General features: G+C 43.2%; 2 protein-coding genes across 2 annotated transcripts; one reads left to right on the top strand and one right to left on the bottom strand.

Moving 5' to 3' along the window:
• Positions 1-328: 328 nt before the first annotated feature.
• Positions 329-7,774, bottom strand: lrriq3 (leucine rich repeats and IQ motif containing 3). The gene is given in 9 exon segments (XM_060930987.1): positions 329-593; positions 970-998; positions 1,001-1,640; positions 2,243-2,400; positions 2,491-2,599; positions 2,689-2,813; positions 6,613-6,936; positions 7,209-7,331; positions 7,333-7,774. Coding segments are annotated over 9 exon segments (1,899 nt in total). The 5' UTR covers positions 7,537-7,774; the 3' UTR covers positions 329-406.
• A 290-nt stretch (positions 7,775-8,064) lies between these two features.
• On the top strand, positions 8,065-12,432 carry fpgt (fucose-1-phosphate guanylyltransferase). The gene is made up of 5 exons (XM_060932684.1): positions 8,065-8,130; positions 8,264-8,373; positions 8,502-8,666; positions 8,745-8,837; positions 10,492-12,432. Exons 2-5 carry the CDS (start codon positions 8,283-8,285, stop codon positions 11,883-11,885), a joined length of 1,743 nt encoding a protein of 580 aa, XP_060788667.1. The 5' UTR covers positions 8,065-8,130; positions 8,264-8,282; the 3' UTR covers positions 11,886-12,432.
• Positions 12,433-12,882: the final 450 nt, after the last annotated feature.

Genomic DNA, 12,882 nt, shown 5'->3' with positions numbered 1-12,882 from the left:
CTGGTGACTCTAAATTGAGCGTAGGTGTGAATGTGAGTGTGAATGGTTGTCTGTGTCTATGTGTCAGCCCTGTGATGACCTGGCGACTTGTCCAGGGTGAACCCCGCCTTTCGCCCGTAGTCAGCTGGGATAGGCTCCAGCTCGCCTGCGACCCTGTAGAACAGGATAAAGCGGCTACAGATAATGAGATCAGATGAGATTAATTATCAGACTGTTACTGTTAAACTTTAATTTGGAAAAAATACTCAGTATATTGTTCTTTACTTAAATACGCGTGTTGTGATGTCATGAAGCTTAAAGCGAGTGTTGGGAAGTAAAAGTTCTCCTGTTTGTGTCCAAAACCAAAATTCACTTTATTAATATTATGAATGAATATTTATACAGATATTTTAATTGGGTTGTGTAGTTAAACAGCTGTTATGCTAGTTTGCACAGATTTTATTTTATTTACTTTGTGACCAGCATGTCTGTCTATTGGACATAAACCTCGTATCGGCTGGATTTCACCTGATTTCATCTTCTCTGACAGCTGCTATTTCTGAAACAGTTGAGAGTTTATGGATATCCAAGACATTGTTGGTTTACTCTGCTTCCTGTGAGAAAGAACAGAAAAACAATAACACTGGAATAAATAATATAAACTGCGGGTCTCTGAGTTGCAGCATGAACAGTGTTTAAATTGCATGTTTAGTTTTGTACTGTAGTTTCACATTTTCACACACAATGCAGCACAATTACAAGCCGTCAAGTTTATTTCTATAGCGCTTTTAACAACAGACATTGTTGCAAAGCAGCTTTACAGAATTTGAATGACTTTAAACATGAGCTAATTTTATCCCTAATCTATCCCCAATGATGAAGCCTGAAAACAGCTCAGGACATCAGTGCCTGAACTCTGCACGTTCATTTCAGTGTTATGCAGGTATGTAAGGTACCATACCTGTTCTCCAGGTGTGTAAGTTACTGTACCTGTTTGTCAGGTGTCCCTGCACTGTCTGTGCGTGCCAGCATGCTGTGTGTCGATAGCGATGTGTCGTATCCTCTCACGCTGAGTCTCGCTGAGTCTGTGCTCTTTGTAGTGTTTACTAAAGGCTTTAGTCAAAGCACCATGCTGTCGGCTGAAGCATTTCACTGTCTCCTGCGCCATCATGTTCCTCTGCTTCTCCACAAGGAATCTGCGGTACTTCTGACGGACAAGCTGCACCTCCTGCTCCCGTTTAATTCTCTGCAGTTTGAGTGTTTCCTCCAGTTTGTTTCGCTCTTGCTCCTGCTTCAGTAACATCCTTGTCTTTTGAGCCTCCATGAATCCTTCACAGCGACCTCGGGCTTTATCACGATGATTCTGCACCTCCATCACTCGCTTGGCTCACTCCCTCAGTCTCTCCTCTTTCTCTTTCTCCTCATATACCCTTTCTATTGCCCGGAACATGGCAAGGCTCAGGTGGTCATGGCATCAGCCAATGAGGTGCTTCTCTGCAGTGATGTTAGGTGGGCGTGGCTGTGGGACAGTGGGGGGGGGGGAGTTTTGTGTGTGGAAATGGATGATGCCATCCCGGATGACCAATAATGAGAGACGCATCGCAGTTACGGTACATATTTATTCGTTTCTTTGATGCTGCATGCCATGCGCCAGAAACAACACCCCCACATTTATTACGGTGTGACTCTGCTGGGTGCCTGGTGGACAGCAGTGAACCAGCGCTCTCACTTTACAGCACTACTGTAGAGTTACCATCCAATATTATCGCACATAAGAACTAATTGATATCGATCTGCGGTAGGTTTAGATTATCTAAGACTAAGGAAAGATGATCATAATTGCTATTGAACTGTTAATTACATTACAATACTTATGTTTACACGAGTATGTAGAGTCAGAAATCGTTTAGGTAAAAAAGCAGAAAGTGCAAAGATACATTGCCTGCTCTGAAAATCCAGTAGGACTAAAAACCTTTGGGGGAAAAAACCTACTGGAAAAAATCCTCCGTGACTGAATGCAGCGTGTGAGCTTCGAGGGTTCAAGCTGCAATCTTGATATTTCAAACTTGACATCAAACAGTCGTCTGGTTACAACTGTCACCTGTCCAGGTGTCATGTCCGCGTGCCTCAGACAGTAACTCATGCTGAAGTTTATCAGGACTAATTACCATGAACCTGTTCCTGATCAGAGTGCTATCACAGCTCGCATTTATCAGGACTCTCAGTAACACACAGAGTTTGTGAAGTATACACTCAGGGTTTATTGTATTGTTCATAATCAGAATATTGTGATTGTTTTTGTGGTATTCTATAATGATATTCACTGAGTTTGTCTCCATGGTTACTCAGGTGAGGAGTGTTACAAGGTGGTTTGAGGTCCATCAGTGTCCTGTTGTGGAAGGATCTAAAGCTCATCATATCCTACTGCTGGAGATGGAATGGAAGAGAAGGACAGGATCACTGACTCAGAGCTGCTGACATTAAAGCAATATCATGAACACACACAGATACCAGAATGCGAGGATTGCTGATAATCCTCAATCTTCTCATCTCCCTCACAGAACCCACTGGAGTCTCATTCCTCACTAACGTTTTCAGAGGAACTGGCGCGCCACACAATCTGCCACAAGATCACCATTTATTTAAATATACGTGTGTGTGTGTGTGTGTGTGTGTGTGTGTGTGTGTGTGTGTGTGCACTTTACTTACCCCAGACGTCTCCTGGTCAGATGGCCCCTAATCCACTTCTGGATGATGAGTGTTGGAGAAAATGCAGCCTGAACTCTGTTTATTTCTGAAATTATTCCCTGCAGTGTTTTCACCTCACCTGAATCCTGAAATGAAAAGACCTGTCAGTCTCAGTGAGGGAGGCATGGCCTCTCTGTTGGTCTCATTAAAGGAAGTGTGGCCTCTGTATCTATCAGTCTCAGTCAAGGAGGCATGGCCTCTGTATCTGTCAGTCTCAGGGGAAGGTGTGGCCAGTTTACCTGTCAGTCTCAAAGAAGTAGGTGTGGCTTTTCCCCAAAAATGCCTCTAAATTGTTTCGTCTGTAATTTCTGGCTCCTTTGTATTTTGAGACAGATAACTGACACACAGCGTCATACACAATTTTAGAAAATCAGGACAGGATCACCCGCTCCTCTCATCAGTCTGGCCGTTGCTCAGCTCATATTGCGCTGATTAACACCAGATCCCTCACAAATAAGACATTTATTCTGAATGACTTTTTTACAAAAAACATGATCTGGATTTCCTCCTGCTTACAGAGACCTGGTTGAAACCAGGTGAGAACAGCGCCTTCTCGGAGCTCCTCCCTCCCGGCTGTTCTTTTTCAGCACCCCGCGAGCTGCTGGTCATGGCGGTGGTCTGGCTGCTATATTTAAGGAGAGTTTCAGATGCCAAATGTTAACCGCTAATAATTATTCCAGCTTTGAACTGCAGTTGTTTGTGATCGACCTCGCCTGCCCCGTGTTGTGTGCCACAGTCTATCGTCCTCCCAAATTCAATAAGGACTTTATTCAAGAGTTCTGAGTTTTTGTCTGATTTTATTGCAAAGTTTGATAAATTATTGATTTGTGGAGACTTTAATATTCATGTTTGTTGTGCAGCAAATCAACTGGCTAATAAGTTTAAAAGCCTTTTGGATTCCTTTGGTCTCATGCAGTCTGTTAATGCACCAACACATGAGCATGGGCACACACTCGATCTTGTTATTTCTCACAGGCTTTCAGTTTCCCTCAGAGAAATAGCGGACACTGCCATTTCGGATCACCCCCCCCCCCCCCCCCCCCCCCCCCATTGTTTTCGATTTTGCTGCTCCTCCACCTGCCAATAAGCCTGCTTCCTTAGCTCACAGACGCCGTATTTTTACTTCATCGACAGCTGGAGAGTTTGCTGTTGCCTTTAGGGACTCTCAGCTGCATGCTGACAGTGGGCTGGTTTCTTCCCTTTGCCCAGAGAGTCTACTCTCCACTTTCCATTCTACCTGTTCTGCAATTCTGGATTCTGTTGCCCCTTTTCGGCAAAAAAGCATTAAGACCAAGACAGATCCCTGGTTGAATGACCACACCCGTCTGCTTAGGCAACAATGTAGACAGGCTGAACGGCGGTAGAAAAAGGACAAACTGCATGTATCCCTGGGCTGGTTTAAGGGACAGTTTAGCTGCTTACCAGAGATTTCTGAAGGAGGCCAAGTCCAAATATCTGTCTTCCATTATAGCCAATAGCTCTCATCATCCTAGATTGTTATTTAATACTATTGACTCTGTTTTTAATCCACGCCCCACTGTTCTGTCTGATGCCTTCGCCGCAACCTGTGAAGAGTTTGTCTGTTTCTTTACTGACAAAGTGGCATCAGTCAGACAGAACATCAGGAACATTGATACGTCCCTTGATGATGTGGATGCTCCTCCTACACAGTCTGCTGTTTTCGACCGGTTTGAGACTATTTCTCTGTCGTTTTTCACGAAGGTGGTTAGTGGCATGAAACCCACTAACTGCCCCTTAGATGTCATTCCAGCCAAGTTTTTGATGGAGGTTTTTAATTCTGTTGCGTCAAGTTTGCTTGTTTGTATAAATACTTGTCTTAATTCTGGGTCTGTCCCAGCTGCCTTTAAACATGCTGTAGTTAGGCCCCTCCTTAAAAAAACACATCTTGACCCTTCTGTTCTGTCCAATTTTAGGCCTGTCTCCCATTTGCCTTTTCTTTCTAAGGTTTTAGAAAAAGTTGTTTTTATTCAATTACAGTCATTTTTAGAGAGAAATTCTGTTCTTGATCAATTCCAGTCTGGTTTCAGATCCCGACATAGCACTGAGTCAGCACTGTTAAAGGTGCACAATGATATCGCTCTGTCTGTGGATGCCGGGAATCCTGCCATGCTGGTGTTGCTCGACCTCACAGCGGCCTTTGATACAGTTGACCATGTAGTCCTTGTATCTCGCCTAGAGCAGTATGTCGGCATTCGTGGCACTGCTCTCCAATGGTGTAGGTCATACTTGGCAAATAGGAGCTTCGCTGTGATGATTGGTGACCTCTGTTCTTCATATGCATCCCTCTCTTGTGGGGTGCCACAGGGCTCTATTCTCAGCCCTATTCTGTTTTCTTTGTACATGTTACCTCTGGGATCAATTATAAAAAAACACAATCTGTCTTTTCACTTTTATGCTGATGATTTGCAGATATATTTGCCCATGAGACCCAATGAAAATACGGCGCTTACTAAGTTACTGGATTGTATTACTGATGTAAAGCACTGGCTGGCACGGAACTTTCTGCATTTTGAACGACAGCAAAATGGAATGTATTTTATTTGGCACTTCACCCACGTCAAATGTTTTTACAACAAATTTTGCTACTCTGGCCCCCTTTTTTAAACCATTCGTACAAAATCTTGGGGTAACGTTTGACAGTGGGCTTAAATTTGATAAACAGATTAGTTCTGTTGTTAGAACGAGCTTTTTTCAACTCCGTCTTTTGGCCAAAGCGAAGCCGTTTCTCAGTCGGCAGGATCTCGAGAAGGCAATTCATGCATTTATCAGTTCAAGACTGGACTATTGTAATGCCCTGTATGTTGGCCTCAGCCAGTCTTCAATTTTACGTCTTCAACTTGTACAGAACGCTGCGGCCCGATTTTTAACAAGCACGTCTAGACGTGAACACATTACTCCTGTGTTGTCGTCACTCCATTGGCTTCCAGTCCATTTTAGAATTGATTTTAAACTTCTGTTGTTTGTTTTTAATGCCATCAATGGCCTGGCTCCCTCTTACTTGTCTGAGATTTTAACTATTCGTGATCATGGTAGGGCCCTGCGTTCTTCGGGTCAGCTTCTGTTAGAAGTTCCAAGGTCGAGATATAAACAGTGGGGTGATCGTTCTTTTGCTGTCGCTGCTCCCAGACTGTGGAACAATCTGCCCCCCGACAGTCGCACCACTATTGATCCCGGCCTTTTTAAATCAAAGTTGAAGACCTACTTTTTTAGATTGGCGTTCAATTCTGACTAGGGGAGTCTTGTTTTTGAGGGGTGCTTTGTTTCGTCTGTTTTATTTCATGTACTTCTGAAAGGCTTTTGGTAATCTGCAGCACTGTGGCACCTTCCGCAGTCAAAACTTATGTTTTTATGTGTTTTGGTGTTCTGTTTTATGGCTTCGACGTAAAGCACTTTGGGTACCTTTTGGTTATTGTAAAGGGCTATATAAATAAAATTTGATTGATTGATTGATTGATTGATTGATTGATTGATTGATTGATTGATTGATTGATTGATTGATTGATTGATTGATTGATTGATTGATTGATTGATTGATTGATTGATTGATTGATTGATTGATTGATTGATTGATTGATTGATTGATTGATTGATTGATTGATTGATTGATTGATTGATTGATTGATTGATTGATTGATTGATTGATTGATTGATTGATTGATTGATTGATTGATTGATTGATTGATTGATTGATTGATTGATTGATTGAGGATGAGATAAAAATATGCAGAACTTTTTCCAGACTTGTATTTTAGATAAAAGATTTAATTTTAGCACTAACACTAATGTGATGTCAGACATAAATAAAAAAGAAACAGATAATAAAAGAGGATTCGTGTGAGTGTTTAATGTGAGTGTTAAAGTCACTGTGTTTGCTGATGGATACAGACTAATCGATAAATTTGGCCTCATGGCTTTAAATCTGAGAGGAAGTTGCCAGTTTTCAATGATCTCTTCATCCGAAATCACATGATGGTCCAGGGCCTTCAGGCTGAAGACGCTGTTAATGACGTAGTGTCTGTAGTTCCTCCTCCGACTGAGTGGTGTTTCATACAGCGTTAAAGCGCTCAGAGATGGAGAAGCACTCAGACCTGAGACATCACTCATCACAGAAATATCGTTATCATGGAGAAACAGCAGCTGTAAATCCTTTAGATTCTTCCAGAATGAAGCGTCAGGTAGCTGAGTGATCTGAACACATACACACAAATCTTTAAAACTTAATCTTAGAGATTAATCTCTTAAGATTTTATGTTAAATTGTAAATGTGCCATCTAAATGGCATTTTTGGACTTTATACTTTATTTTTGTAATTTATGCTTTTTTCCCTCTGTAAAAAGTTTTAATGTGTGTAATTGCATAGTAATAATAATGATGTAATATTTATGCACATTAATCAGTGTGTTATTAACCCACCGCTCTCCTGCCTGGACACACTGAGTTAATGAGGTTGTGAGATGAACCTTGTTGCCTTTGAGGTCCAGCTTCAGTAAGTTCACACACTGCCGCAGCGGTTCGATGTCGATGATGAAGTTATCACACAGCACACACGCTCTCAGACTTCTGAACACACACACACACACACACACCACTGAGACTGTGTAACTGGACAGCACACCTCTGCATCACCACGCCATCCTGATCACCACACACTGAGGACAGACAGGGGGAGGAGGATGACAATGATGATAATGAAGATGTGTGTCCATTTTCCAGATTTAAAGACTGATAGCACTTCGGATCCGTCTGATGTTCAAATACTCTGATGTTCTCCATCAACACCTCCCTCATTTTCTCCACACAGAGCCGGAATAAAGGTCAGTTTACAGTCAATGCATCAACAACAACTCTGTACAACTCTACATAAACTCTACACTGCACTTCTGAGTGTGTCTCTGGACAAGGTCTGGTAGTAAATGAACATTAAACACTTTACTGGTCACAGCCTCTGAATCCTGACACCGAACCCGGACAATACAACAGCCATGGTGCGGTTGCCATAGCAACAGTTTGACAAGGCGTTTATTTTTCTTCCGTTTCTTTCTTTTTTTGTTCACTCAAACCTTTTTAAAAATATAACACAACAGCATTTAAGTTGTGAATTAATTACATAATCACAAAATTATCAAAACAAGATAACGAAACATCCGGTTATGAACCAGGAAGCGGAAATGTCAACACGGCAGTGGCGTTTTGCGTCTCACTCGTATTCCGTTAACCCCGCCTCCTTACCACTGATTGGCTAGTATACCTCACACTGCCGTTTAGGATTGGTTCAACGCGAAAACATTCACCAATCGTTATCTGATTTGTCGGAATAGTGGTTGTTAAAAAAAGAAAACACAACAGTGGACGGAAGTAGGGATTCTGATTTACACGGATGAAGTTCGTAAAATTCATAATGACACATTAGTTAATAGCTGATTAACAAATAAATGAAACAAATAAAACGTGTCTCAGCCCTGATTCTTATCGCTAATGATTGATGCATGTCTCTTTGTGCTTATTTGACTTTTAGCTTGCTGTAACTGAGCACAATGGCAGAGCAAAGAGAAAATAAACACAGAAAGAACCAGGAACTGATCAAATCCACCAAAGACAAACTGGATACATTCAAAAGAATAAGGGGTAAAGATCATCACTTTAATGTGTGTGTGTGAGAGAGAGAGATTAAAGGTGTATTTAAAATCTGTGTGTTTCTCTGTGTAATTAAAGGTGTAGTGTTCAGGTGTACTTCGTGTTTGTGTGTGTTCCAGGCGCTGAGGTGAAATCTGGTGGGTTTTGGGACCTGGTGGTGATCACAGCAGTGGATGAAGATCAGAGATGTTGGTATGAAGTTCAGCTCCAGGAGAAGATACGCAGGCGTGAGCTGCCCCTCAGCGTTTATCATGTGATTGCAGATCCTCCAGGCTACAAGATCGGCGAGTACAGAAGCAGAACATCACCTGAAATACTAATTAATCCTGCATTATTAAAATAACGTGTGTGTGTGTGTACAGGTAATGGAGGCTCCACACTCCATGTTCTGCAGCTCCTGAGTGATGAGTATGGAGAGTCTTTGTCCAGATTCAGAGTCCTCCTCATCCACGCTGGTGATCACCTTAAACTCATCACCTGAAACCTCATTCATTATAAACTGAACAATACACACAGTTTCTTACAGAATGTTCCTCAGACTGATGGATTCATCAATTTATTAATGGCTTATTAACTTCAGTGAGGATGAAGAAGTGTGTTAGAGCAAATGATCAGAATAAAAGGATTAAAGGAACAGTTTATAGCCTCCAGTTTACAGCCTCTGTGTTAAATGTGTGTGGCTAACCCTAACCCTCCCACAGGGGCGTCTCCCCACGTGTCCAGAGTCTCACAGAGATTCACTGATGTGTTTTCTCACCCTCTATAACACACTTATCTATAAACATGTGCAAAAGCAAAAAGCCCAGAGAAAAAAACCTTCACAGTCAAAATTACGTTCCACCTCACTCTCAGGTAGGGGGTGTGGCCTAAAGTCTGAAGGTGAAGGTGGTGGTTTATGGATTTAATGTTTATATTTAATTGTAATGATAAAATTTAAATCAAATGTTTCAGGTCAGAGTAGGGTTAAAGCACATGTCTGAGGTGTTGATTTATAAAGTGTCCACAGTGCCACCAGGTGGCTGTTCAGGTGATTAAATTTTTTGGAGAAGCATTTTTCAAACTGTTGGAGATCAGGGGGCTCAAACATTTGCAGCCATGAACTCCTTCCACAGTGAAAGAATTCCCAGATATGCCCTTCATGATCAGAGCACAGATTTATAAATAAAAATAGGGCAAAAATGTCCTGTCATGTTCATTTATTTAAGCCATTAAGCATGCGCACTTTGGTTTTATTATTGTCTCATTCATTCTCATCTCATCATCTCTAGCCGCTTTATCCTGTTCTACAGCGTCGCAGGCAAGCTGGAGCCTATCCCAGCTGACTACGGGCCAAAGGCGGGGTTCACCCTGGACAAGTCGCCAGGTCATCACAGGGCTGACACATAGACACAGACAACCATTCACACTCACATTCACACCTACGCTCAATTTAGAGTCACCAGTTAACCTAACCTGCATGTCTTTGGACTGTGGGGGAAACCGGAGCACCCGGAGGAAACCCACGCGGACACGGGGAGAACATGCAAACTCCGCACAGAAAGGCCCTCGCTGGCCACGGGGCTCGAACCCGGACCTTCTTGCTGTGAGGCGACAGCGCTAACCACTACACCACCATGCCGCCATTTTATTATTGTAATAATTTTAAGAATTATTATCATTATTAGGGCGGCACGGTGGTGTAGTGGTTAGCGCTGTCGCCTCACAGCAAGAAGGTCGGGGTTCGAGCCCCGTGGCCAGCGAGGGCCTTTCTGTGCGGAGTTTGCATGTTCTCCCCGTGTCCGCGTGGGTTTCCTCCGGGTGCTCCGGTTTCCCCCACAGTCCAAAGACATGCAGGTTAGGTTAACTGGTGACTCTAAATTGAGCGTAGGTGTGAATGTGAGTGTGAATGGTTGTCTGTGTCTATGTGTCAGCCCTGTGATGACCTGGCGACTTGTCCAGGGTGAACCCCGCCTTTCGCCCGTAGTCAGCTGGGATAGGCTCCAGCTTGCTTGTGACCCTGTAGAACAGGATAAAGCGACTAGAGATAATGAGATGAGATGATTTTTATATATATATATATATATATATATATATATATATATATAAAATATAGTGTATGTGTGTGTGCAGGTGGATGGAGTCAGCGTTTACCCCACGCCAGTGCTCTGGGGAAGATCTTCATGGCTCTTCCACTGGGAGATCATGTGTATCAGATGTTGGATCTGAAGCTGCTCATGTATGTGGACTTTCCTGCTCACATGAATCCTGGCGTGTTGGTCACATGTGCTGATGATGTCGAGCTCTACAGCACCATCCAGAGGGTGGAGTTTAATAAACCTGGCTTCACCGCCCTTGCGCACCCCTCCCCCCTGTCCATCGGCCAGTCACATGGCGTTTTTGTTCTCGAACCTGGAGATGGGCCGCCTGTCCAAAGCTTGGAATATCGAACCTGTCTCCGGTTCCTGCACAAACCGAGTGTGGAAATAATGCAGAGGAGTGGCGCTGTGTTCAAGAAGCATGATGATGAAGTGGTCTACACAGACAGCACATACTACATCAGTTACGGGACAGTGGAGAAGCTGCTGGACCTGTTTCGAGAAATTGGACCTCTGAGATGTGAGATTGACGCCTATGGGGACTTTCTGCAGAGTTTAGGAACCACTGTTACGGCTGAGTACACCAACAACACTGAGAACGTCATGAAGAAGGAGAAAGATCTGGTGGAGGTCAGAAAGAAGATCTTTCAGCATCTCAAAGGAACACAGCTGAATGTTATAATCCTCAACAAGTCCAAATTCTACCACCTGGGCACCATGGAAGAGTACCTATTCCACCTCACTGTAGATCTCTGTCTACGAGAGGAACTTGGCCTCCAGACCATCACCTTCAGCTCCTGTCCTCTGGACATGTGTGAGAATAAAAACATGTGTATCATCCAGAGCATTGTCCACCCAAGTGTGCGAGTGCATGAGGGCACCGTGGTGGAGTTCTCCAGGCTGGAGGATGGGGTCGAGCTGGGCAAGAGCTCCATCATCAGTAGCTGCTGGGTGGACAGGGGTCTCTGTGTCCCCTCCAGTATCTTCATGCATTCGTTCACTGTGTTCTGGGATGGCAGGACGCAATTTGTCACCGTGGCATTTGGTGTTAAGGATGATCTGAAGAAGACGGTGTCCAGCCGTGCAGACGTGAACAGGTTGGAGGTGTTTGGTGTTTCTGTGGGAGATTGTGTGAGTCTGTGGGGACTGAGTGCGGGGGACATCAGGCTCTCAGGAGATGGGTGTGTGTGTAACCTTTGGACCTGCTGCATGTTTCCCGTGTGTGAGGATATGAAGAGCTCGTTCTCCACCACACTGCAGATGGTCCAAGCAGCTCTTGGAGATGGAGTTGTGAATTTACAAAAACACACACTTCTCTCACTGCAGGACATTCTCCACCACAAAGACCTGGAGACCATGCTGCGCTTCAGAAACGATTTGTATGAGGAAATTCTGCAGGAAAAACAAGCTGCATCACATCAGGAATAATGATCTCTGAGAAAAATACTGGTATCCAACTCAATGGAATACATTCCATTGCTCTGTGTATGCGTTTGAGAATTTACCCTCATGTCTGCATGAGTTCCTTTACAGCAGGTTTAAATCTGTACACAGAGAACTCGTTTCTGCTGAAAACTGCATCAGTGAGTGACGAGGAAAATGACGAACTTCAGTGATTTGAGCTCGAACTGAAGTTTAGACTTTTGAGGCCTTGTCATTATCACAAAACAAATACCTGCTAATCAGATATAAGAGTTTAATATTGCTTTAAGTCTCGATAAAAGGCAGACAGCGTGCTGTGGGACGTCCTGTTGTCAGAGACGGGTCAAGGAAGTGGATTATAGTGAGCATATGGATGATGGAACAGAGACATGTGGACGTCTCACCGTCTCCTCACAGGGTTCTGATTGTCCTCACTCTGACTCTCAGCTTGATCACTTAACATGTTTTAAAGCTCTGATGATGTTTATAAATCTGCTCTGATTCTATCTATATTGTAAAAAAAAAAGTAAATAAAATTCTGTTCTATTCTGTCTGTGTTCTTTAAACTGATTATTATCAGCACACACTTAGAACCACACTCAGTTCAATTCAGTTTTATTTCGAGGGAACAATGGATGCATCAATACAGCTTGTCATTTTTGTTCCTCCCTGTTGTAAGAAAAAGTCAATAAAATGTCTCCAGATTCTGTCGTTCTGTCTTGAGTCACTGCAGAGACCCTCAACCCGCCTTGTGGAGACTGGTGGTGATATCAGTGCCTGCTGGTTTTGAGTTTTTCTTCACAGCTCTCACAATGTTTCTGTCATCAACTGCTGTTGTTTTTCTTGGCCAAACTGTTCACTGGCTGGTTGTTAGTCCACCAGTGGTTTCCTTTTCTTTTTTTTCAGGATATTCCAAATTGTTGTACTGGCTATGTCCAATGCTTGTGCAGTGGCTCTGATTTTCTTTTTTCTCTGTGTCAAAATGGCTGCTTTTCTCCCATAG

This window comes from Neoarius graeffei, chromosome 10 (genome assembly GCF_027579695.1).
Source record: "Neoarius graeffei isolate fNeoGra1 chromosome 10, fNeoGra1.pri, whole genome shotgun sequence".
Taxonomy (NCBI): domain Eukaryota; kingdom Metazoa; phylum Chordata; class Actinopteri; order Siluriformes; family Ariidae; genus Neoarius; species Neoarius graeffei.
This window is presented reverse-complemented; position numbering and strand designations above follow the sequence as displayed.